This window comes from Vipera berus (assembly GCF_964194415.1).
Source record: "Vipera berus genome assembly, chromosome: 1".
NCBI lineage: Eukaryota > Metazoa > Chordata > Lepidosauria > Squamata > Viperidae > Vipera > Vipera berus.
Genome location: NC_138202.1, coordinates 310,930,465 through 310,954,335, shown reverse-complemented (window position 1 = coordinate 310,954,335; position 23,871 = coordinate 310,930,465). Strand labels below are relative to the sequence as shown.

Here is a 23,871-nt window from a genome sequence, read left to right as displayed (position 1 = left end):
CCTGAATGGGAAAGAGATGGAGCAGAATATTCTATACTGTAGTCAAAATCCTAGCTCCAGGGCAGCCAAAACTAAGATTTTGACTATAGAATATTCTGCTCCATCTCTTTCCCATTCAAGCATGTGTGTAATTGACATAAAACAGCTGAGTTGAGCTGAGTATACTTTGTGTAGAATGTGAATTAATAAGCCTTAATAACTGTTGGCTGTGATTACTAGTTGTTCAACATTTACACAAACTTTTTTCCAATTGCAGCATATGCTGCAGTTGAGAAAGTCCTTGATTTTATGAACAGTACTAGTAAAACCCTCTTACCCTCTAAGAAAGAGCTCTGTTAAGAGATTTTTATATACCGCCAGATGCTATATTCTATTCTCGATTGAATATACCAAATATCTGATCAAGAATTAAGTATTCATCACTTTGCTGATGACTTGATGCTGGTTTTAGGTATGAGAGCATACTTTGTTTAGTGAAACAGGTCCTGCTGTCTTGTTTGGTAGTTGCAATCTCATTACAACATAACAAGGATTGTAAAATCTTTTTACAATGCCACCAAGGTAGCTTTGCTAGGAATGAACTGGGATGACACATTGATTATTCTGGACAAAACTCAGATGCATCTATCCATGTGTCTTCAAGTTGCTGCCCTCTAGATATGGACCTCTAGCTCTGGCTAACATCAAGTCCAACATACTTGGATGGTACTAGGCTGAGGAAGGCTCCATTGTTTGCACTATCAGTAAGGTAAAGGTAAAGGTTCCCCCGCACATGCGTGCTAGTCGTTTCCGACTCTAGGGGCCGGTGCTCATCTCCGTTTCAAAGCCGAAGAGGTAGCGCTTGTCCGAGGATGTCTCCGTGGTCATGTGGCCGGCATGACTAGACACCAAAGGCGCATGGAACGCTGTTACCTTCCCACCGTTGTGGTCCCTATTTTTCTACTTGCATTTTTACGTGCTTTCGAACTGCTAGGTTGGCAGAAGCTGGGATGAGTAACAGGCGCTCACTCTGCTATGCGGCACTCGGGATTTGACCCGCCAAACTGCTGACCTTCTGATCGACAAGCTCAGCATCCTAACCCACTGAGCCACCGCGTCCCTTGCACTATCAGTATACAGTATCAATTTCTAGAACTTTTCAAATGCAACTTTATACTGTTTTGTACAATGTTTTACTCAATTAACAACTGTCTTGCTTAGCAATGGAAATTTTGGGCTCAATTGTCATAAGTCGAGGACTGCATGTACGTTTACCTTTTCTTAAATTGGAAAAGTAAATGTCAAGACTCAGAAAAAGAGAATTAGGTTTTGGCTTTCATACCAGTTAGGTTTGTTTGTATTATTGCCTTACCTAAACACATTCCTTAACTGCTTCTTGCCATTTGACCCTTATAATCATGAGACAGCAGGAGATTCTTTGGATAAAGAAGGTTGTGAATCAAACTGTTGCCAAATTATATGCTCTTCACCTCAACTGTGACAGACAGATGCTAAGATGACGTTTCCTGGTTGCCCAATATAGTTTGATTTCTGCTTTAAGAGTTATATTATGAAGGTTGGCACATCTGCTTAATTTTCAGTGGTCAAAGGTAAGCAGACTTGATTGCATTGCTCATTTATTAAGAACATAAAACCAAAGACTCTTCATTTGCTCAACCTAATTTCAGGTCCAAAATGCCACACAGCAACAAATGAAGCTCCCACACAAGGTATTTTCATGCCAAAAATTCAAAATTGTCAAATGTTTGCAAGCTCGCTCCACCCAATAGAGTCCACTACCTCCAAGTGCATTGTGTAGCTTTTGAGTGTGACACTACAAGAGGACTCCGATGTATCAGCCACCCTCTCAAACTGAGATTTAAAAGGGGAAAAAAGTGTTACTTTTTTTAATCACTCGGGCACTAAAACAAATTTTCTCTTGTAGGTTAGGCATCAACAAATGCTTATACCGAGTAATCCAGAAGGTCAGTGAGAAGGAGGCTCATAAAATTCCAATATCTTCACATAAAGTGATTCTGATCTGCAGTGGCTTATTGCCCCATTATGCAGTTCCCCCCCTCACCCACCCACCCTCAAAATAAGACGTAAAAGAAAGGAAAGCTGTTAGCAGTAAAGGCTTATGGTGACTGAAAGCCAATTTGTTGCTTTCACAGACAAATTTGCCTAGCATTTGTATGGGGCTGCAGTGGCCGAGTATTCCGAATTCAACACAGTAATTGAGTTAGATGTAAAAGCAGCACTGACAATTATCAGCACTATATGCTGTGTGACCTTGAAAAGGATAATAAAACTGAGCTACTCTTTCAATCTAATGGGGAGGGGGCACAGAGAGCGAGAGAAAGAGACTCTTCCTGGCAGTTAGAAACGTATCTTTCTCAAATGTTTATGCAGACATATGCATTGCAAAGGCTTACCTTATCGGAGCTCAGTGAAACTTGTGAAGATGAGATAACAGGGACTTGTAAAGAAGTAGCAATAGGAGGCTGGTGTTGCGAGTTATCAGGGAAAGAGGGAAACATCATAGGTATAGGAAATAAAGGGGGGGAAATGAAGGCAGGTAGAGAAAGTCTGACGTTAGAAGGCAGAACAAGAAGAGCACTTCAGATCTTCTAAAGCAGAAGACAAAAACCACCACCACCACCACACCAGAAAAGCTGAGGGGATGAGAATGTGAAACACTTTTGAAATATAAATGTTCCCCAGTTGTTGACTGCCTTAGAGAAGAAATTAGATAGTGGATTATGCTGAAAGAATATAGCAATTTTTGACAAATACCAGTAGGTTGGCTTAGACGTACATCCACAAATGTCTACATCTAGCATATGTTGGTGTATATCAGGGGTGTCAAACTCAATTTCATTGAGGGCCGCATCAGCATTGCGGTTGCCCTCATGGGGCCGGGTGGGTAAGGCCAGGATGGGCGCGGCCTACTGGGTGGGTGTGGCTAGAGTACGTATGGCCTACTGGGTGGGCGTGGCCAGCTCTACATCGTTTGCATCAAGGGTGCCTATGGGGGCCTGGGTAGGAGTGGGACAGATCTGGGGGTCTCTGGCTAGAGGAGGGTCTCTGAGCCAGGACCAAGGCAGTGGGGGCCGTTCCCTCACTGTTTCCAGGATGGCTTCGCGGGCCACATGAAACCACTTCGCGGGCCGGATCCGGCCCCCAGGCCTTGTGTTTGACATGTCTGGTGTATAGTCATGGCCACATGGCCATGGAAATATGTTCAGAAATGCTAGTTCCCAGGGTTTTTTTTCCTCATAGAACGCTCAGAACGGAGTTCCGGCACCTTTTTTGGATGGAACCTTGTAGGGTAGGCAAGGCGGGTTGTATGACGTGTGAGTTCCGGCACCTTTTTTCTTTTACAAAAAAAGCACTGCTAGTTCCCTTGGCTAAGAAATGAAGATGAGCATTGCCCACTAGAGTCAGACACGGCAGGAAAGGGGAAAACTTTACCTTTATCTTTATACATTAGAATGGCTAAGTTTTTTTGTGTGGGGGGGAAATGTAGCTGGAAGGGAGCATCAGCAGACAGATATAATAGAAGTAGACACTTTGCACAAACACAATCCAAGAGAGTCTCTTCTGATATGGCCAACACTTACTGCTTACAAAAGGATAGCATCTGTACACCCAGTTTAAAGTGAAGTTTTTTCTTACTCCATCAGTGACAAAAAGTATTTTGTTGCTGGTTTTATAAAATTGGAGGAAGGTAGCATAAGGACTGGGATTAAAACCCTAGGTGTTTGAGACAACCTTCTGATTCTGTCCTTCCCCTGTAATATACACCAGCAATAGTTAAATAACAGAGTTAGAGAAATTTCTGCTTCTTGCTTGGTTAAAGTTTGTTAGAGCCAGTCCAGCACAAAGAGATTTTTTTAAAAAAATCCCAATGTGTTTAGTTGATAATTTTAGGGTTCTAAAATAATTATACTGGGGAACTGAAATGTTAAATTACAAATAACCTGCTCTCGTTATTATGCTCCCAAAGGCCCATGGTTTTATCATCACCATCCAGAGTATCATCTAATTTCTTAAGGCTTGTAGATATTTTATTTCTAATGGTACCTGTACTTTCAATTCAATTTGAACTGTCTTTTTAGTAGCCTTGCCTGCTTTTTTATGAAGAAAAGGGAGATAAAAATATTCAAACTAATAAATAAAGCTTCCAAGTTACTTCCTAAATTGTGTATTAATTTTCGTATCTCTTGAAGAGATTTGAAAATTGAGCCAGGGCTGTGTCCATAACACTGTCCTGGGGTTGCCAATAATTATTTATCACCTGTTGAGAAAGTCAGAAAATACATTTTCTGCATGAGGCTGTAGAAGCACTTCCACATGAGAGGGCACCTTGATTATCTTAATATTTCTGTTTATAACTCTTTTGCCTACAACCCTAATTTTACTCAATAGCCATCTTGGCTATCATCCTTAAAAGCAGGAATAGAAGACCTGAGATGTGGTAGGAAAAACAGGCCTATGTGTGTCTCTGTAAAAAGTAAAGGTTTCCCCTCTCCAGTCATGTCTGAATCTAGGGGACAGTGCTCATCTCTGTTTCTTAGCCAAGGGAGCCAGCATTGTCTGAAGACATTTCCATGGTCATGTGGCCAGTATGACTATTTGACAAGGCTCATGGAATGCTGTTACCTTCCCACTGAAGTGGTACCTATTTATCTACATTTGCATGCTTTCAAACTGCTAGGTGCGCAGGAGCTGGGGCAAGTAATGGGAGCTCACCCCATAATGCAGCACTCAGGTCTCGAACCTAAGAAGTCAGCTTTCCACCTAACAAAGTCAGTGCCTTTAATTGCTGAGCCATTGCACCCCCCCGCCTCTTTATATTGGACATCTTATAGCACTGTATGAAGACATATTCATTATGTATGACTTGTGACTTTTCACATACTTTCAAAACAAACTCTACAATGTTTGGGCCTCAAACTTAGAAATGCTTGAGGAGTAGTCTTAACTGTGTACTGGCAAGCCTTAGATGTTTAAATAAAAATGGTCAACTTGCTAAACTCCTTAAAATGCTTTTAATATAGGGACAAGCTGTGAAAATGAAACATTTACCTGTACATTGAATTTCCTTACCTCATGTTTTAAGGGAAACACATAATTCATTTGTGCCTTCTGGTGCATTATGACAAGAGAGAAGGCAACACAGACAATCTATTTTTGGTAGCATAATGCTTTGAGCATGCTCAGCCACTGGAATAAAGGGACTTAAAAAGATTTAACTTGGACAGCCTTATTCTTTGGTAAATAAAGCACATTTTTTTCTGCTTTGCTGTGGAAGTCATACGTGGAAACGATTCCACAGTCATAATGGGGTTAAAGAGCCATTGCTATATTAGGAGCAGTAGTGTGCCCTTAGCTGTTGTCTTTAAATGGCTATTTTTAATGTCTTTCAAATATTGGCTTGATTTATATGGTGTTGGTTTTATATGGTGTCTATGGGTATATCCATGTTGGCTCACAAATCTCCAACTCTAGTACAAGGCACCTCTTCATAGGAAATCCATTTGCAAAACATAGGCAGAGCACCATACCATGTGAGTTTCTCCTTGTGAATAGACATTCATCGGTGACATTCTCTTTTGAACTGTGACTAAAGGAGGCCTTTCCCGTGAATACAGCTGCTTGTTTATTTTTCTCTGTAGAATTAGAGACAGGAAAATTGCTAGAAGGATCAAGGCAAGGATCGCCATTAGTATCACAAACCACAACTCTGTGTAGAACATCGCTTGCTTTGTGTTGCCTTTGTTATTTTCTCCTGGAGTTGTCAAGACAGGACCTATTGGTGGCAAGCAAGAGATGGACGGGGGGAAGAGAGAAAGAGAGTAACAGGAGGAAATTAACATTATTTCAGAAAGAAAACGTGATTCAATTGTTCTCTGTTGGTTTTGTAATTTGGTGGTACTTCATCATACCCTTCTCAATTTTCAAGGTGCTTCAGTGCTTAAATATGTGAATGGTTAGTGAAGCAAAGCAATTTTCACCTTGGAGACTGTTTTTAGTGTTGGCATTGCTATTTTCAGTGGGAACCAGCCTCTATACTGAGAAGAAGAGGTAGACCGTGTGTGTTGAAATCAAAGCAGATGTAATCACAATAATCTTGCACAGCTGAAATTGGGTGGTGAGTTCATGCTTTTAGGTTTAGGCATGTTACAAAAAGCTTTCTTGTGCTTGTGCCAAAGAAATTAGAGTGACAATGCCCACTGCAGTTCTTATGATGGTATTAAAAAAAATAAGGATATTTGGGAATGAATAAGTGGGGCAAGATTTACAAAGGATTTCATTGTTCTTGTTTTTCAGCAAAGAATATGTATTTGCAAATGTATCTGGATAAATGTCAGACAGTTTGATCTTGCAAGCCTGAAGCAATAGCTTGTGAATTTTGAAGGAATATATGTACCCATGAAATAATAGCATGGAAGCATGCCAAGGCAGTAAACCAGCTAAGCCACTCATTCACCAAATGAATGAATAAATGAATGCTAATCTGGCTTTTCCCTTTTCATTAATTGTCTCCTCTATTGTTTTCAGCTTAAGGTAATGTCTTGGCTGTATGACACTTCATTCTTGCAGACAAGACAGTAACGATGTTAACACATAAACATTTTTGTATTATAAATAACAGCTACCCGGAAGCATGAACAGAGATGTATGAAAAAGAGTTTGACACCCTCTCACTCACTCTGTCATGGCCAAAACAAGCTATTTCTGCAAAGTTTGCTACTGTAGTTGCATTCAAATGGAAGTTTCCCTTCAAATGCAAATAGCAGACTTAGATTGGTGATTTTTGTCAAACTGAGGCATAACATTAAAAAATAAAATTATTTCTACAAAAGACAATGTGCCCATTTATTTGTAATGATCCAGTTAACATCATGTTAAGTTTGGTTTGTGTACAGCAAGTATTAAAACTGAAGAGAACTGTTAGTATAAAGGAACACAATTGAGGTATTTGTTCTTGATTCATATTTTTATGATCTTATGCTGGTTAAAAAAGAACTGTATGATAACGAACCAAAGGACTAAAAATATTTTGCATATTTTATAATGCATAGATGCAATTAAGAGAATAAAACATTTATTCTATGGACTAGGTGCTTCATGCTTCAAGCTAATAATCATAACACCTTCCAGACACATTGATGAACTTTTTTTTTAAAGTAGTTACCAAATCCAATAGCAGCATTGTATTTGATTACAGGTGTTTCAGCACTCCCTTCATCAGTGATGCAAGTCACCTGAAATAAATAAACTGAAAAGAAATGAAGAATTAAAAATATCAGCATTATATGCACCTTTTATATTATCATTTCATTTGCATGTCTATATAGGAGCAATTCTGTCCTTTTTTTTCTTGGAAAGCATAATATGCATTGATATTCTCCCTCCATATTTGGAAAGTTTGCAAATGATAATTCTATCCTTTCATGGGATGCAAAAGTCCCGATAGCCACAAGACGGCAGCAAAGATTTTTTTTCTGTTTTTTGTCTGCCGCTGAGTGTTCACCTGGATTTTTGTAACCCAGAACTGTAAGCAAGGTGGAAGTGTTCCTAAAACCTGTAGACATGAAGTATGCCACCAAATATCAATAAAATGTATTTTTCTTTGCTGGATCATTTAAATGAATCCCCGCATATAATGGGAAGAAGAAACAACCGGCAATGACTATTGCTTCTTCTAATTGCTATTCCCATGCTCCTTGAGTTTTAACATTTTTTTCTACTTTAATCACTAACTTAAAAATCAATATAAGCATGGGAGATGCTTATCATAATCTGTTCCGGACTGTCCTTTTATTACATTAGTATTCCATCAGATTGTTTTTTTTTCCCATCAGCCTTCTTTCTTACAAAGCGTACAAGCTCAAAAGCTAGATGTACTGTGTTTTCCCCAAAATAAGACTGGGTCTTATATTAATTTTTTCTCCAAAAGATGCATTAGGGCTTATTTTCCGGTTAGGTTTTATTTTGGGGAAATATGGTACTAAATGCATCTGTCTGCCTGACGATCTTAACTGGAACTATATTACAAGTATCCTGAAAAATCACAGTAGGGATTATTTTCCAGATGGGTCTTATTTTGGGGGAAACACAGTAGGTATCCAAAATATTAAAAACAATGGGTGGTAATGTTTGGCCAAAGGCTAAGTTTGGTGAGGCAGAGAGGAAAAAAAGCTCCACTTCTCCTTTTATATGTCTGTTCCTAGGCAGAGATAGTTTAATTCTTTGCATTGGCAACTTCAGGATGGAATTGTCAACTGTTGTCAGGAGGACTGCTCTTATGAATGACCTGGAAGCTACAAATAGCATGGAACGGAATAGGTAATGTACAGCATGGAGTTTCTTTTGATTGAATAGACATTATCAAATTGGCATTCACTCAGTGAACATTCAGATTTCTTATAGATGATCTGTCCCTAACCTGATCTTTCCAGTCTTTCAATGGTACATTCATTGTCACTGTAATTAAGTCCATTTAGCCTGCTGTTGATCATCCTCTCCCCCCTTTCCATCCTCTTTTCTTGGCATTTGGAGTGCTTTACCATGTATTTATCAGATTTATGATGCCCACTAAACTAGATTCAGTGTTTGGCAGACAAAATCCCAAAACAATTACCTAAGCAAACATTTTCAACTATAGCAACCTCATAGATATATAAATGATCTTTAGAGATGGCCAGATCTTCCATGCTGTATTTCGTTGTTCCATGATGATGCAGAGATAAACCTTCTCTGTGGTAGCAGTTGTCCTATGGAGTGAGCTCTTCTTAATGGTATATTACTTCTATGTATTTAAGGCATCTCTTGAATCCTTACAGTGGCGTTCCCTACCCATTAACTTCCTCTAAAATTCCATTTCCATTCTGACTGATGAATTGATAGCCAACCTTGTTTGTTCATCAGCTCAAGGTAAGTGAACATAGTGCTTCTTTCTCCTAATTTCTCCTACTTTTCCTTACAATAATAAACCCTGTGAGGTAGCTTGAGAAGTCACCCAGATAGTGTGCTTCCAAGTTTAAGGATGGACTAAAACCTGGGTCTCTCCACTCCTAGACCAACACTTTATGTTGTTCTCTTAAGATTTGGTTGGCAAATCTTCACCTGCTATTCTGTGGCTGTGACTGTGAAACTGAAACAAAACAAGCAGGTACACCTCTCAATCAAAGGGCTCAGGAGCTAGGGGTTAAGATATGGGGACATATTTTTGGAAGTTGTTTTATTACAAAATTGATTGCAAGCTGCCTTAAACATAATCTGTAATTTAAATAAAGTTGTGCACATACATTGCCCTAAAAAGCAAGATTAAAGCTGAATATTCAAGCTTACTTTTGTCAGATGTCCTTGGCAAATACAGTCTGGTATCAAAGCCACTGTAGATGTGTTGCCCTCCTTCCATTAGCACATATTCCTTCAAAAGCCCATTCAATAGGAAGGTATGACTCCAATCCAGGAAGATGGTGGATAAATTTCCGATTATGATAAATGGAGATTTGTACTGAGGAACTGGCAAAAAAAAAAAGAGAGAAGCATTAACACAGTAAATATATTGATGTAAGCACTGGAGCCGTTTTATGACTCAGTTATGGAAAGGCAAAAGCTTTTGTGAAAAAAAATTAACTTGTCTATATGGGAATGCTACAACTGTAGAACAGGACAGACTAACAAACAGTAATAATTAGCACTTTAAATGCTGCACTTCATATAGTTGGACTTAGCAATTCTTGCCTTTTTTATTAACAGGAAGACAACTCTTTCTTGCAATAAAACCCCAACCAAAATCACAAGCTTCCTTGTTTTCTGTGGGACTCTTTTATTAATTCTTAATAACTTTTAATTAATCAATAAACACCAACCAGACATTTACATTTTAGAGGGGCCTTCAGTATTAATTACAAGAAAGAAGCTAGCCAAATCATTAGCTATTGTTCTATGGATGTTTACATCTATTATTGTCCAATTAGTAGTTTCAAACAATGGATGATTATCAACTAAAATAAAAATGTTTCCAATGAAATAAATAAAATTCATGGGTATTCCCATTTCAGACTGCTGTGTGTCTTTTTGGGAGATGACAGGGATAGAAAACAAGGCTGAACAACAGTGTGAAAAAAAATTATTACTGAGGCTGAGCAATGCTGTTAAAACTAGATCCCTCCCATAAAGACTATACTATAACATCAGGAGTTTTAGTTGACTACTTGATCCCAGAAATTCTATCAACTTTTACTCTTTGTTGCTTTACCTTTGTCCCTATCCACTTCTACTTCATTTACCATCCTATAATTTATCCCAGTGCCTCTCAATCACAAAGATACAGTATGCGGACTTCAATTCCCAGAATTCTGGGAATTACCAAGGATGAGAAACTCTGATCTATCGACTTTTACTTCATGGTTGCTGTTGTTGTTTGTTCATTTGTTGTTGGTTTTTGGGAACTCTTCAACTCCCCCACCTGCCTTTCCCACTCATCGTCATTCCTGTGATCCCAGGAATGTAGCTTGTCTTCTTCTATTTCTTCCCTGCTTCTTGCAGTCTGCAGGTGTTGTTTGGTGTTGAGTTTCATTCACATTTGGTGACTGTTCTTCAGAGTTATCATTCGGGACTTCCTCCTGTAAACTTTGCTGCTTTCCCTGTCTCTGACTTCTTTATTGAATTTCAGGGTTGCTAGACTTGGTTACAACACCGCAGACAATATTGTGTCTGTTGGCATGGCTGCACCTTCTAGCTGCTCTCAATGAGTTGGCCTTTGATTGTCAGTTGTTCTCGTCTGGAACTGCTGTTGCTTCAGCTCCAGTGCTTTCAGCTCTTTTGCTTCCTACCTTCTTGTTCTGTCCTGTTTCTTCCTTTTTTCACCACTAAGACACTTCCTCTTCAGCCAAGCCCCCCTTTTTTTAAAAGAGCCAGCATTCCAAATAAGGCATAGGCAAAGGAAGGAGAGCAGTGTTATGTGTTATATGTCCTTTCTCTCACATTCCTCCTCAAGCTAATGCCTCCTTAAGTAACATCAGCTGCCTGCAATTAGTGCAGTTTCGCATCCCATCAGGCTCAAGGTTGACTCAGCCTTCCATCCTTCCGAGGTAGGTAAAATGAGGACCCAGATTGTTGGGGGCAATAAGCTGACTTTGTAATAATGCCACTTGGGGGGCACCCCGAAAGCCCTAATAAGCAGGCATATACATAGAATGAAGGCTACTGCTAAGCTTGTAAGCCGCCCTGAGTCTTCGGAGAAGGGCGGGATATAAATGGAATTAAAATAAAAAAAATAAAAAATAAAAATAAGTTTCCCCTCAAATCATTAAAACTTCTAACAAACACTCTTGATAAGAGTGAACTAACTGAATTTGAAAAAGACTGAAGTTTGACTGCAGTTGCAGTAACTGGGACTATAACATAAATGTGACAGGAAAGTAAAATAGTAATAAATGCATCATTTTGCATAACAAATATTTTAAAAACTTCATGAGAGTGAGGGTCTTTCTGCTTTCTTCAAGTTTTTATACTTCTCAGGAAGTACATTTTGCTACAGTTTTAGAATGTAGAAGGCTTTCCTCTTAAAGCATTTATTTCAAAGGCAGTATTACAACATGATACATTGTACCAATCACTTAATCAATCATCAAATTCATCATTACATAAGCAAAAGGCTAATATTTAGGAAAATAAGGAAATCTCCCCTGAGTTTGTGCTAAGCAAAGAAGAAAAGGGATCAAGAAGTGACCATGTTTTTTTTTTTAAATATGTTCAGATTCCACCAAAGAAAGTGAATAAAATAGACCATCTGAGCATCTAGCAACAAAAAAATAATTATTATTGGAAGAGACTTTAATTGGATGAAGTTTAAAACTGAATAAAATTATATGAGATTGGCTAAAAAAAGAACTCAGTTGGGTAATATAATCCTATTCCAACTGCTTTTGTTTAATTTTATTTCTAACATTGGGAAAATTTGCTTCAATAACAGCAAAGTCCTCTGATTTTACAACCCTTTAACATACCATAAAAGCTTCACAGTCTTGAAACTATGTAAACAGCTAAAGGTTTTGACAAATTTGGTTAATTTTTCATTTTCACATTTATACTCACTTTTGATTTTTGCAAGGAACAAGAAAATCTGTTTACTATAAACTGCAGAAATAATAAGAGTAAATTATAAAAAACTTATAAATTAGCCATTTTCAGTCATCTGTTTTGAAAAGCTACCAAGTAGGCAGAAATTAATAGTATTTTTGGAAAAGCCAGTTAACAAAAATCCTATTAAAAGAAAAACAGATTAAGGTTTTTGCTTGCTATATAAGGTATCAGTTATATAGCTTCTTTTACCATTTTAAGAATTACAGTTCAGTCCTTAATGGTTATGATTGGAAACAAAGCATTCCTAAAAGTGATGGAAATCAAATCCAGATCCTTATTTTTATCTGTAGAAACTCACCCTCTTTTTCAGTAGTAAAAGTAATCCATTCTGAAGTAGTACTTCCAACTGAATTGTAGGACACCACTCTCAGTTTGTAGGTTGTATAAGGCTGAAGGTCACTCAAACTAGAATGCCGTTTTTCCCCACTATATCTCAATTCAATAGGTCCAGGCTTACAAACTCTTTCTATGGGCAGTAACCAAGGAAGACAGGATGTGTACATGTGGAGTTCATATCTATAAGAAAAGAAATCAATAATAAACACATCACTTGTGTTTGCATATTGCTTTCAACTATAATATGGCTTGTTTCTGGCTTAGTTGAGGAGCAATCCATTCACATTATGATGAATATATATGTGAACCAAGGTAATTTAGCTTACTTAGCAAATCATAGCTAAGCAAACCGTAAATTATCACAATTTGTGAAGTCAATCCTTTCTGGCAAATGTGAGTTTATCCTTCCCAATATCAAATGCTGATTCAACTGAAAGGTTGGCATCCAGCTTAATTGCTTTAGAGTTCTATATATCCCATTCATTCTACTTATGTGCCTTTGCATGATTTTATAGGAAAATGGTATGTCATTATTTCAGTGAGGCAGTGGAGTAATATTTTCAATAATTAGGGATGAATAAAGATAATTCCTATTGCATGGACTTCACAGTTTTATTTTCAGAATCAGCATCAAATTGTAATTCATACTATGTTTCAAAAGTCTATATAAATACATGTTAGACATTTAGATTCTACTAAATAGGAAAATAGGAGGAAGAGTACAAGGTATGTTCAACACCTTGAGTTATTTATGAAACAATGAAGATAGGATTAAAAAAACCCTGATGTATCAATTTTTGTAGTTCTATAAAGATAATTACATATGTTTTCAGATTAGTTTTGTATATCAAAACTATTTCATGAATAAGTAAAGTGCAGAAAAGGAAGGGGGTTATACACAAACACACATCTCCCTTGGTAAAAGAAAAGAAGGAAAGGCACAGAAAAAAAATGAGAGAAGTGAGAGACAGGATAGTGAGCATTACTAAAGCAATGAGTAGGTGTGAGTTCCTACCCATAGCAGATTATATCTGAGCAGTTACCTTCTCACAATGCCATTGGGTTCCTGAGGAGCATCCCAGATAAAAGAAGCATTTCTTGAGGTCAGGTTCTGTATATGGGGAGAAGGCTGCTGGGTGGGTGCAGCTGGCTGGGTGGTGATTTGAGCCATTGGCCCCTGGCTGCAGCAGTTGAAGCATGTGCAAGCTTCAACCCCAATGGAATAAGTGGTAAAAGGTTTAAGTCCATGGATTGTCTGCTGAGCAGTAGTGCCTTCTGAGAGCTGAAAACAGAACAAAAGCAGAAGTAGACACTCACATGCAAGTAGTCCATGTAATGCACAAGGCTCAGCTGGACAAACTATATATTTGTTCATTGGATTTTTATCCAGCCTTTATTTATTTTTTTACAAGTCAAGAAGGTGTATTTCATGCTCCCTCTTCCTATTTTCCCAACAACATCAGTAACAATATTATGAAGTAGGCTGGGCTGAGAGACTGGCTCAATGTCACTCAGCCAGCTTTCATGCCAAGCAGAAGATTAAAACTCATGGTCTCCTTAGTTCTAGTTCATCAACTTAACCACAAGACTCTGCTGGCTCTCTGACCTAATCCTAGATAGGTTTAGACCAAGAAACGGCATATAGCTTCCTAAGAAGAAGCAGTGACCAAGCCAGATCCTGAATAGTAATACCCAAACTGATAGACATGGTTGGCAAGTTGATACTTCCACTTTTTTTCATCCCCCAAACTGCACATATTTTGACAAATCCTATAAGCCTTCTTTCCTCACCAATGCCCTTTTTTGAGGGAAAAGTTGATTTCATTTATTTTCTAATTTCATATCAGTAATAGTTAAAAACTAGTCTGAGATATGCTCTACCTGTCAGGACCCACCCCAATCCACATCTTAGGAAAATAAAGAACTCTTGGAGCCAGGTCTTGTCCAAAAGGAGGTTTTACTAGGATGTGATCGGTTGTGGAAATACAAGACAGGATCTGGCATTGTGTTACAACTTGATACTTTATAAAGAGTTCCCGGTTCCACTCCCTCCCCTCAAAACCCATTTGGTCAGACCCACATCAATTAAACTTCGGTGTCAACCCTTTTGTGGGAAAGAGGGAACTTCCTGTGTCTTTATGATTATTGCCTCCTTCCTTTTCAGATTCAAATGGAGATACAAACCAGATCCCTCCTCCCTTCCCCTCCTTTGTTGTCCTAAGATCAAAAGGGTTTTTCCTGGTCTTTGAATGCAGTCTCCAGCCAGGCTGAATAAACACCTTCTCCTCTCCCCCTCAGAGAAATGGCAGAATCCAGGGAAGGCACAGTATTTTAAACATACATTTATGAATGTGATATAAATGGATTCTGACACTACCTTTATTCTATGCAATCAAGAGGAATATTGAGAACAATTCAATAATAATAATAACAATAACAACAATAACAACAACAATAGTAGTAGTAGTAGTAACCACTACCACCACAAATTTTATCAACGCAAAGAGTTTGATTCATACTTACCACCTTCTCCTTTCCTTTGGTGCTATTGGAGAAAAACCTGTAGAGGGTGATTATTCCATTTGGCTTTAGAGGAGGACGGATGTTGACCACAGCAGAAGTAGAAGCTACTGTTTCAAACAAAGGGGCAGGAAGCCCTTGAGGAGGGGCTGAGCCAGTCTTACATTTTATCCAACTGCTGGCAGTTCGGCCAGCAGAATTAACTGACCAAACCTGAAAAACAAGTTTATAAACAGCCCTAAAACATCCTTCCGGGAGGAAAAAAAAATCCACATCATTTCTGCTTTTCTTTATTTAACTACGCTGCCCAGAGCACCTCTATGAGGGAGATGAGCAATTAAGAAGTTTGATATATAAATAAAAAATAACAGAGAATGCTAAATTGCATTCAGAACAAATTGAATTTGGCAAACGTTTTTGTAGTCTGCATCCATATTTATTTGACTATTTATTGTCTTTTCATCCCTCATGAGCTCTCAAGGTGGCTAGAATGAAACCATTATCTTGCCTTGAAATGTAATTTCAGGTGGCATCTGTGGCCAAGACAGTTTTTCCCCAGCCCCATCTGGTCTACCACTGCCTCTCTTCCTGGCTAAGGAGGCCCTTCTGATAGTCCTTTATTTCCTGGTCACCCCATGGCTCAACAACTGCAATGCACTCTATATGAGGATGCCCTTGAAAACAACTCAGAAGCTTCAGTTGGTCTGGGATGCAGTGGTGCAGGCAGTGATGGCTAAGCCTCAGTCTGCCCATGTAACAATTCTGCTTTGTGAGCTGCACTGGTTGATAGTTTGCTTCTGGATGCAATTCAAGGTGCTGTTGTCAACTATAAAACCAAATATAGAAAAAGGTTGTTTGAAGCTACTTACGTGCTGTGGGTATAGTAAATTTAGATTTCAGTAAGGCATTTGATAAAGTAGACTGCAGCCTACATCTTGATAAGATAGATGATATTGTCTATCCCACATTGTTTTATCAGATAGATTTGCTGACCAAATGCACTCAGCATGTGGTTCTTAATAAAACTACATCTACATGGAGGAAAATATGTTGTGTGGTTCCTCAAGGTTTTCTCTTGGACACAATGCCATTAAACATCTTCATAAATCATTTAAATGAGGAGACTGAAGGGGTGCTCAGCAAATTTAAGGATGATACATAACTGGAGGGAATTGCTAGCACTTTGGAAGGTAGACTTAAGATTCAGAAGAATCTTGTCAGACTTGAGCATTGGCCCCTATCCAACAAGATACAGTTCAATTGTAAGAAAAGTAAGGTCCTGCACTGAGGCAGGAAAAACCAAATGCATAGGTACAAACTAGGTGGTAGTTGTCTGAACAGTAGTAACTGTGAGAGAGATCTAGATGTCCTAGTGGACCACCGCTTAAATATGAGTCAGCAGTGTGCCTCAGCTGCCAGCTAAACCAATGCAATTCTTGGCAGCATCAACAAAGGGATAGTATCAAGATCACAGGGATTGATAATACTACTCTATACCACTCTGGTGATACCATGTTTGGAATATTGCATCCAGTTCTGGTCACCATAGTAGAAAAAAGATGCTGAAGCCCTAGGATAGCATGGAAGCACAACAAAGATAAAAAGAGTCCTGGAGACTAAATATATGAAGAATGGCTAAAAAAACTGGGTATGTTTAGCTTAACAAAGAGAAGACTGAGGAGGCATAATAGCAGTAATCCAATAGCTGAAGGGCTGTCACAAGGAATCTGAACCTCTCTTTTAAAATTATTATTATATTTAAATATTAATAGTACTGATAAGTATGATTTTTTTGTTTTCACAGTAAACCAGTGGTTTGGTAGCCAAAAGACTAGGAAATTAAATAAAACAAAACAAAACAAAAGTAAGTTTATTTAAGGATTGTACAGTTTTAAAAGATCCTCATACATGTCAACATTTCTTTACAATCTCACATGAACAACTTTCAGGATTGACTTTCTATCTGAGTAAACGCTACCACAGTATGCTTGATATTACCATAGAGTTGGAGGATTAAAGGGACTTTGGAGGTTTTCTACTCCAGCTTTGCTCAGTGCAGGAATTCTCATACTATTCTGGACAAATGGCTGTTCAGTCTTTTCTTGAAATCTTCTAATTTTGGAGCATTCACAGAAGCCTAAGAACACAGGCTGTGAGAGACTGAACAGCTCTCACAATCATCTCGTCAAGCAATCTCTCAATGTTCATTCAACTTACTTCTGAATTATTTAATGTTACACTCAGTAGCATGGAAAGGTTATAACATAGAAGTGCAGTAAACCTTCTAGCATTCTTGATCATTGGCATGAGGTCAATCAGCTCAAGTCACAACCTACCTTTAGTAGCACAACCTACTTAGTCCAGAATGCCTGCAGTAGCAAAAAAATAAAAATCTATGGAGATCATAAGAGAGCTGGAGCCAAGTTGTATGTGAAATGTTAAGGACACAGTGCACCCATGGATCAAAGTTACCTGTGTTATTAACATTTAAATATAAATAATATGTGTTAAAAACTTTGTGAATATTTGTGTGTACTTTAGCAAATCGATATATCCAGCCTACTCTTAGTATTCTGTTTATTCATATTCAGCTGATTATACTGAACATGTAATATGTTGATAATATTGCTAAACTGATAATAAAGCAACAAATATATTGCCTAAAACACAATCTTTATGACGGTTTTGCAAGTATTTCATACACATGGGAAGGGGGCTTCAGTTCTAGGATTCCAAGATGTAATAACCAAGAAAGTATCTAGTTTAAAGCTCCACTTTGGAGATGGCTTTGTTTTTGTCAGCTTCACAAAGCCAGGATGATCTGCACACTATATGAAACTCAGCAGTTATTAAACAAGACCTGCAACAAATCTGCATGAAAATTAAATTTTACTTTCATCAAGGAGAGAATAAACATATGGGAGGATGTTTAATCTTATTTATCAAAGACCATTTGTATAATTAAACATGAATATCATAAAAGGTTGACTGAGGTCACGATTTGCATGAGTAAGTAATTTGTAGAATGTCAGGTGCACTAGATGGAATAGATGGATGTGTGAATATATAGGGTTAAATTAGACTCAATAATAATGAAGCACACAGTGATCAATCAGAATGATAGATCTAAATGGCAATACAAGGGGACCGTTTGTGTGATTTTTTAGTATTAAGTATTCCTTAGTAAGCTTTCATGTCGGGCAGTTCTAACTGTACTAAAACTAGCTCTTATACTATCTCCTAATTTTCTACTGTAACATTTGAATTTATTCCAAACCTTGCAAAGGAAGCCAAAGGTCCTAAATACTTTCATAAATTAAGATTTTTAACTACATAATGGACATTGTTACTGTGGAACTAGCTTCAATTGCAACCGAGAAACTACTACTACATCATTGGTGATAGAAGATTCAAGAAAAGAAACCAATTTTAGTGGCCTCAGCTATACAACTAATGTCTGAAAGGTATTTGAAAAGTATTCTGTTGAAGTCATAACACTATTCAATTGCAAGATGGCCATCTATTTTTTTTTATTTCAGGGATCATACTGTTTCTTTGGAACTGTTGACGCTTAAGTAAATTGTGTGACTCATACAGCATGCTTGTACAGACTGAAAGTAAAGAATGCAAAAAAATTAATTATATATGTTGGAAGGAGAAGGAGGAAGAGGAGGAGGAATAATAATTGCCCTTTGGGAAAAGGCGGTATATAAATCTAATAAAATTAAATTAAAAAATTAAAAGACAGCTTTCCTTGGACTAGTTTACATTCTAAGATGATATCTTTAATTCCACAAATCAAACATCTTTCTATCCCAGGTCCTTGAGAAGGACTTGATAGTTAGATAAAAATGCCAAATCCAGTCTCAACATCTGGCTGGCTGGTTGTATGATGAACCATAGTAATAACAGGAGTCCCAGTGAGGCACTACTCTGACATAGTAATAGGTATCTTAAGTGCAACCCTAAAACAGCTGGACCATCATTTGAACATCATCAGCACTGATAAAATCACTGTCACTGTAAAAGGCAGCTCCAGATCATGAGAACATATAAGTGTAATATTAGCAAGTTAAAAGTTACTAAAAATGAAAGGTTTTCAGACAATTTCCAGGCTCAGAAACAAAAGTGTAATATTCAGCTATAACATTAGCATCATACATATTCAATTATTAATATAAATTCATAGGAATGAAATCATTCACTTTTCTAAACAATAAAAAAGGTAAAGGTTCCTCCGCACATGCGCGCTAGTAGTTTCCAACTCTTTCCGTTTCAAAGCCGAAGAGCCAGCGCTTGTCCGAGGACATCTCCGTGGTCATGTGGCTGGCATGACTAGACACCAAGGGTGCACGGAACACTGTTACCTTCCCACCGTAGTGGTCCCTATTTTTCTACTTGCATTTTTACGTGCTTTCGAACTGCTAGGTTGGCAGAAGCTGGGATGAGTAACAGGCGCTCACTCTGCTACGCGGCACTCGGGATTCGACCCGCCAAACTGCCGACCTTCTGATCGACAAGCTCAGCGTCCTAACCCACTGAGCCACCGCATCCCTTTTTTCCAAACAATAGTATCAACTAAAACATTTATGGATGAAGGTGACATGGTAAAAATCTTCACTGTATCCAAATTATTGTAGATTATCTTTGTGTGGTTAATGTCTTTCTACTTAAACAAGTTTGCCTTGTAATTAAAACCTTCAGTGTTTCAGTATCCAGCTAAATTTTTTGGATGAGAAATAGGAAACTTTTATCTGTCAAACTTTTATCTGTCAACCTGGTGACTGAACTCTGGACATAAATGCCATACTAAGACAAAACATATTTTTTAAAAAAAGTTTCCACAATTGGTTGATTTTGTGATAGGGGGATTAAAAACACAATTTTTCAAAAAAAAATATAAAAGGTAAATCAAAGCTTCAGACAACTTTTGTTCCTTTTAAATATTTCATTGCATCCATAACTAACATGGATGTTTACCTTCAAAAGACAGACAATTTAATAATTTGTTCCTATTGGTACATAATGAGATAGTTAAAACACTCCCAGGAGAGAGATAAGCAGATATTAAAAGGTCTTTCCAATACCTGCACTGACTAAGGGCAACAGTTAATTCAATAGATTCAATCGAAATCACTACTTCTTTCAGGCCTGCTGATTTATTACTTTGGCTGTAGTTAGTCATCACTCATTTTAGTTTGCTTTTCAGAGGTCATAAATTATGCGGTATAAATAAAAAGATACAATCAAGGAAACCATATCAATTCACATAACACCCAGAGAATATATTTGCTCCCATGACACTCACAATAATGCCTTTTTAAAAAACAGGCCAACCACAGTGTTTGAGTACGTTGGAAACCAACAACCCAAAAGGTCTTGCCCTACTGAAGAATTAGCAGGTTCATAACTACTGTGTATGTATGTATGTATGAATTCATCATAACTAATTAGGGACTTTTTATTTACCTGAGCAATTGTGCAAAGATTAATCACCAACTTCATTCATTGAAAAGTGATAAAGAGATTTGTTTTTTCTCACCTCTGTTCCTGTTTCATAGACACCAGCCCTCACTAAGCTGCACCAATTGGAAATCAGCTTGACTAAAGACCAATCAGCAGTCAACAAACAGCAAATACTGTAGCTATAAAGATAGGAGCCCAACCAGTCCATGCTCGGTTGCCTGTGGTCTGCATAGTAAATCATCTTGCTTCTGAAGATATCAACAATCGTTGCCAGCAGAACATAAAAAAACTGTTGTTTTAGACCACTGTCATTAAATCCTGAAGCCAAACACTGCCCCTGATGCTTCATATGTCTGAATAAATAATGATAGTTTCATTTATTTTCTGAATTAAAATCCAATATAAAAACAGATCTGCAGAAAACCCCTCCCCCAAAAAGCTCCATAAATCAGATGCCACCAGTGAAAAGGCCCTGCTTTGGTAGACAGAAACCACAGCTCTGATGATTAGTATCTCAGCTGAGGCATTTTTAAATCAAAGCATGTTGTGGGTCTCTAGATTGCAATTACTTTTTTTGAAAAATTTTATTAGTTTTATAGGGTTAACAAAGAAGGTAGGGAAAAGGGGACTTGGAATAGGGTAGAGGAAAGGTTAAGGGTAGGGGTTGGGATATATACATATATTTGTGAAGCAATATGGTGGTTGGGTAGTCTAAAGTAGCAAATAACAAGTTCTTTGTAGATAGTTCAGGTTGCATCAATAAAAATTCCCTCTCTGATTCCCTTAATTTTCACATAGTAAAAGTAATTAAGTTAATACAGCTCTAGTTATGAGCTAGTCAATTAACAAAGTTTTCAATATAGTTAGACTAATACACATCAAAATCCTGTTTTTAAGTTTTACCTAACTGCAATATAAATACTCTAAGGTAGCCTATAATATGCAGAAAAGAGCTTACTTTTTGGGTAACCTACAATTCCCTATTTCAGTAAAGAATAATTCTTGTCTACAAAACTTACATTGTTCATTACATATCATTCTTATAATTTAACAGTAAAATCTAATTTAACAGTAAAATCTAATTTTCATCTTGACACATCACCAATTTATTAAAAAAAATTGTCTTAACCATTCAACACTTAATAAAATACTATCTTCTATTATAAAATTCTAAATTCTATTGTATAATTCAAAGTTTTATTCTAAAAGCTTAATTTTTTCCCCTTTAAAAATCTAAAACCTAAATATAGAATCAGTTTATATTTTTTTAAGATTCCCCTTAGTCCATCAAAAGACATTTTTTAAGTTCTGTCTTTACAAATCCAAAAAAAGAGACAAGTCTAGGTCTTTAAATCTAACACTCGCCTTCTTTTTGTGCCAATCAAGCTTCCATCTTAGTGCTTTTAAGTTCTCCAATGTGTCTCCCTTTCTTCCTCCACCTCTTATTTGAATCCACAGAGACCATCCAAATGACAGTTTTGCCAAGCTAATGTCCCCTTTATAATCCTTGAAGTATTGCTTTAATAGCTCAGTTTTTGATGTTTGCTGTGATATGATTGTCATTAATTCAGTCTGGTCTTTATCTTGTTCCATTTCCATCTGGGTTAGGTAGTAAATAGTAGCTAATGTTGTTATCATTTGATTAGCTGAATCCTCAACATACTGTATTTGGAGGCCTTTGATATCTTCGCTCTTAATGTTGCTTTCTTTGGCTATTGTTGTTTTTTGAATTGTAAGTTTTATTTATTTTTATTATTACATTTCTATACCGCCCTTTTTGTAGTTAAAGTTGGAGTTTGGACTTCAAAGTTCTCTGTAGGCTGCGTTTGTTGCTCTTTGAAGTCTCCTATTTTAATATTGATTTCCACTTCTGCTTGTTTTTGGGTTGTCAGTTCATTATTTAAGGTCAAAGTTTGGTTTGGTGGCTTTGAGTTGTCAGGTTTATCATGCAATTTGGCTTTAATTTGTTCAGTTATAGCCAAAATTGTGTCCAAAATCAATTTGTAGTTAAGTGGTGGGATATAATCATCCATTTTGTTAGTGTTTACAGCCAAGTCTTCCATGGAGGCTATTATAATAAGAGTCAGTAATTTTCCACCTCCAATGTTTCTAAAGGTTGTTTTCAGTGCCAGGTGTTCTTTAAAGATAATATCAAGGACAGCTCTCCGCTCTCAAAATAAGCAAAAGGTTTACTTGCAATTCCAGGTTTAGCCACAGGATGTCATCAGTAGCATATAGAATAAGTTGTAAAGTTCTTTTTCCCCCAAATTAATATAAAGCTTTTATATAGTTAGTCCATTCTCTTTTCCTTAGTTCACATCTTATACAGAAAATAGGGTAGTAGATCCCCACAAAAATAGGAACTTTTTAGTAAATAAGAATGAGATTATTTAATTTCTTTGTTTAATCAGCTGGGTTTTTCCCCCCTTCAACGCTTTAAGGCTTGAAATGTTGATCCCCCAGGTATAGAGAAGCTGTTTTCTAAAAAAAAAAAAAGGGGGGGGGAAAGAGAATTTTCAAAAAAGTCCCACAGGCAGGCAATTAGGGGGATAGAAAAGGAAAGGTCTCACCCAGGTCCTCCAGATTGCTTTGTTGTGCTAGATGGTGCTTTTGGCTTTTGGCAGGGAGCGGCTTAGTGATTGGCTATGTTGATGGCTGGTCTCTTCTTCTTCGGGCCAAAAGGAGCTGCTCCGGATTCAAGCAGAGGGCTGCCACCCTTCCATGATCACAGGAGGGTCTCCTTATGGTGGTCGCCCCTCCAGGGCATCTTTCGACCCTTTACAGGGTCCTCCAATGAAGAAGGATCGGACAGCAGGGAGGGAACTCTCCCCTGCGTGTCCAAAAGTGCCGCATGCGCAAACTGGAAGCCTAGATTGCAATTACTAATTGCAATTCTTTGTACTTCTTTGGAAGATATTCCAGCTGGTCTTTGAATTTTAGGAGTCAAATTAAATTCTGGGCAAACCTGTGAGTTATTACAAATAAATAAACAATGTGTAGTTGATAAACCTTTGTATCTTCCTTCCAAATAGGCTATTGGCATTGTTTGAAAACAAAGTTCTGTGAAAGTTTGTCTCAGAGAACGGGATGTAAGACACTATAAATAATATGACATTCCTTGTCCATCTTTTAAAAATTGATACTTAAGCTTAAAACACAAGAAAAAAGTTAAGGAAATGATTGATCCATTAGCGGGGGAAACTGGCAAGAAGGTGACAAGCAACAGGGAGAATGCAGAACTATTTAAGTCATTTTTTGCATCTGTCTTTACACAAAGGGAAATACAGTCCAACCTATCAAAAACAGTACCATAAAAAGAGATTAGAAACACAAGTTAAGATAGGCAAGAAAATGGTAAGTGAGCACCTGTCCAGCCTAGATGAGTTCAAATCACCAGGACCA

The 23,871-nt window shown here is 37.5% G+C and overlaps 1 protein-coding gene across 1 annotated transcript in view; it reads right to left on the bottom strand.

The window, feature by feature from the left end:
- USH2A (usherin) overlaps nucleotides 1–23,871 on the bottom strand; it is a gene marked incomplete at both ends in the record, with an annotated part of 493,855 nt that overhangs the window by 1,833 nt on the left and 468,151 nt on the right. The window contains 8 exons of the mRNA XM_081312822.1: nucleotides 1,780–1,851; nucleotides 2,415–2,516; nucleotides 5,550–5,794; nucleotides 7,184–7,267; nucleotides 9,343–9,519; nucleotides 12,446–12,663; nucleotides 13,527–13,765; nucleotides 15,007–15,216. Of these exons, the coding sequence (XP_081168948.1) occupies nucleotides 1,780–1,851; nucleotides 2,415–2,516; nucleotides 5,550–5,794; nucleotides 7,184–7,267; nucleotides 9,343–9,519; nucleotides 12,446–12,663; nucleotides 13,527–13,765; nucleotides 15,007–15,216 (1,347 nt within the window). The remainder of the gene's footprint in view (nucleotides 1–1,779; nucleotides 1,852–2,414; nucleotides 2,517–5,549; nucleotides 5,795–7,183; nucleotides 7,268–9,342; nucleotides 9,520–12,445; nucleotides 12,664–13,526; nucleotides 13,766–15,006; nucleotides 15,217–23,871) is intronic.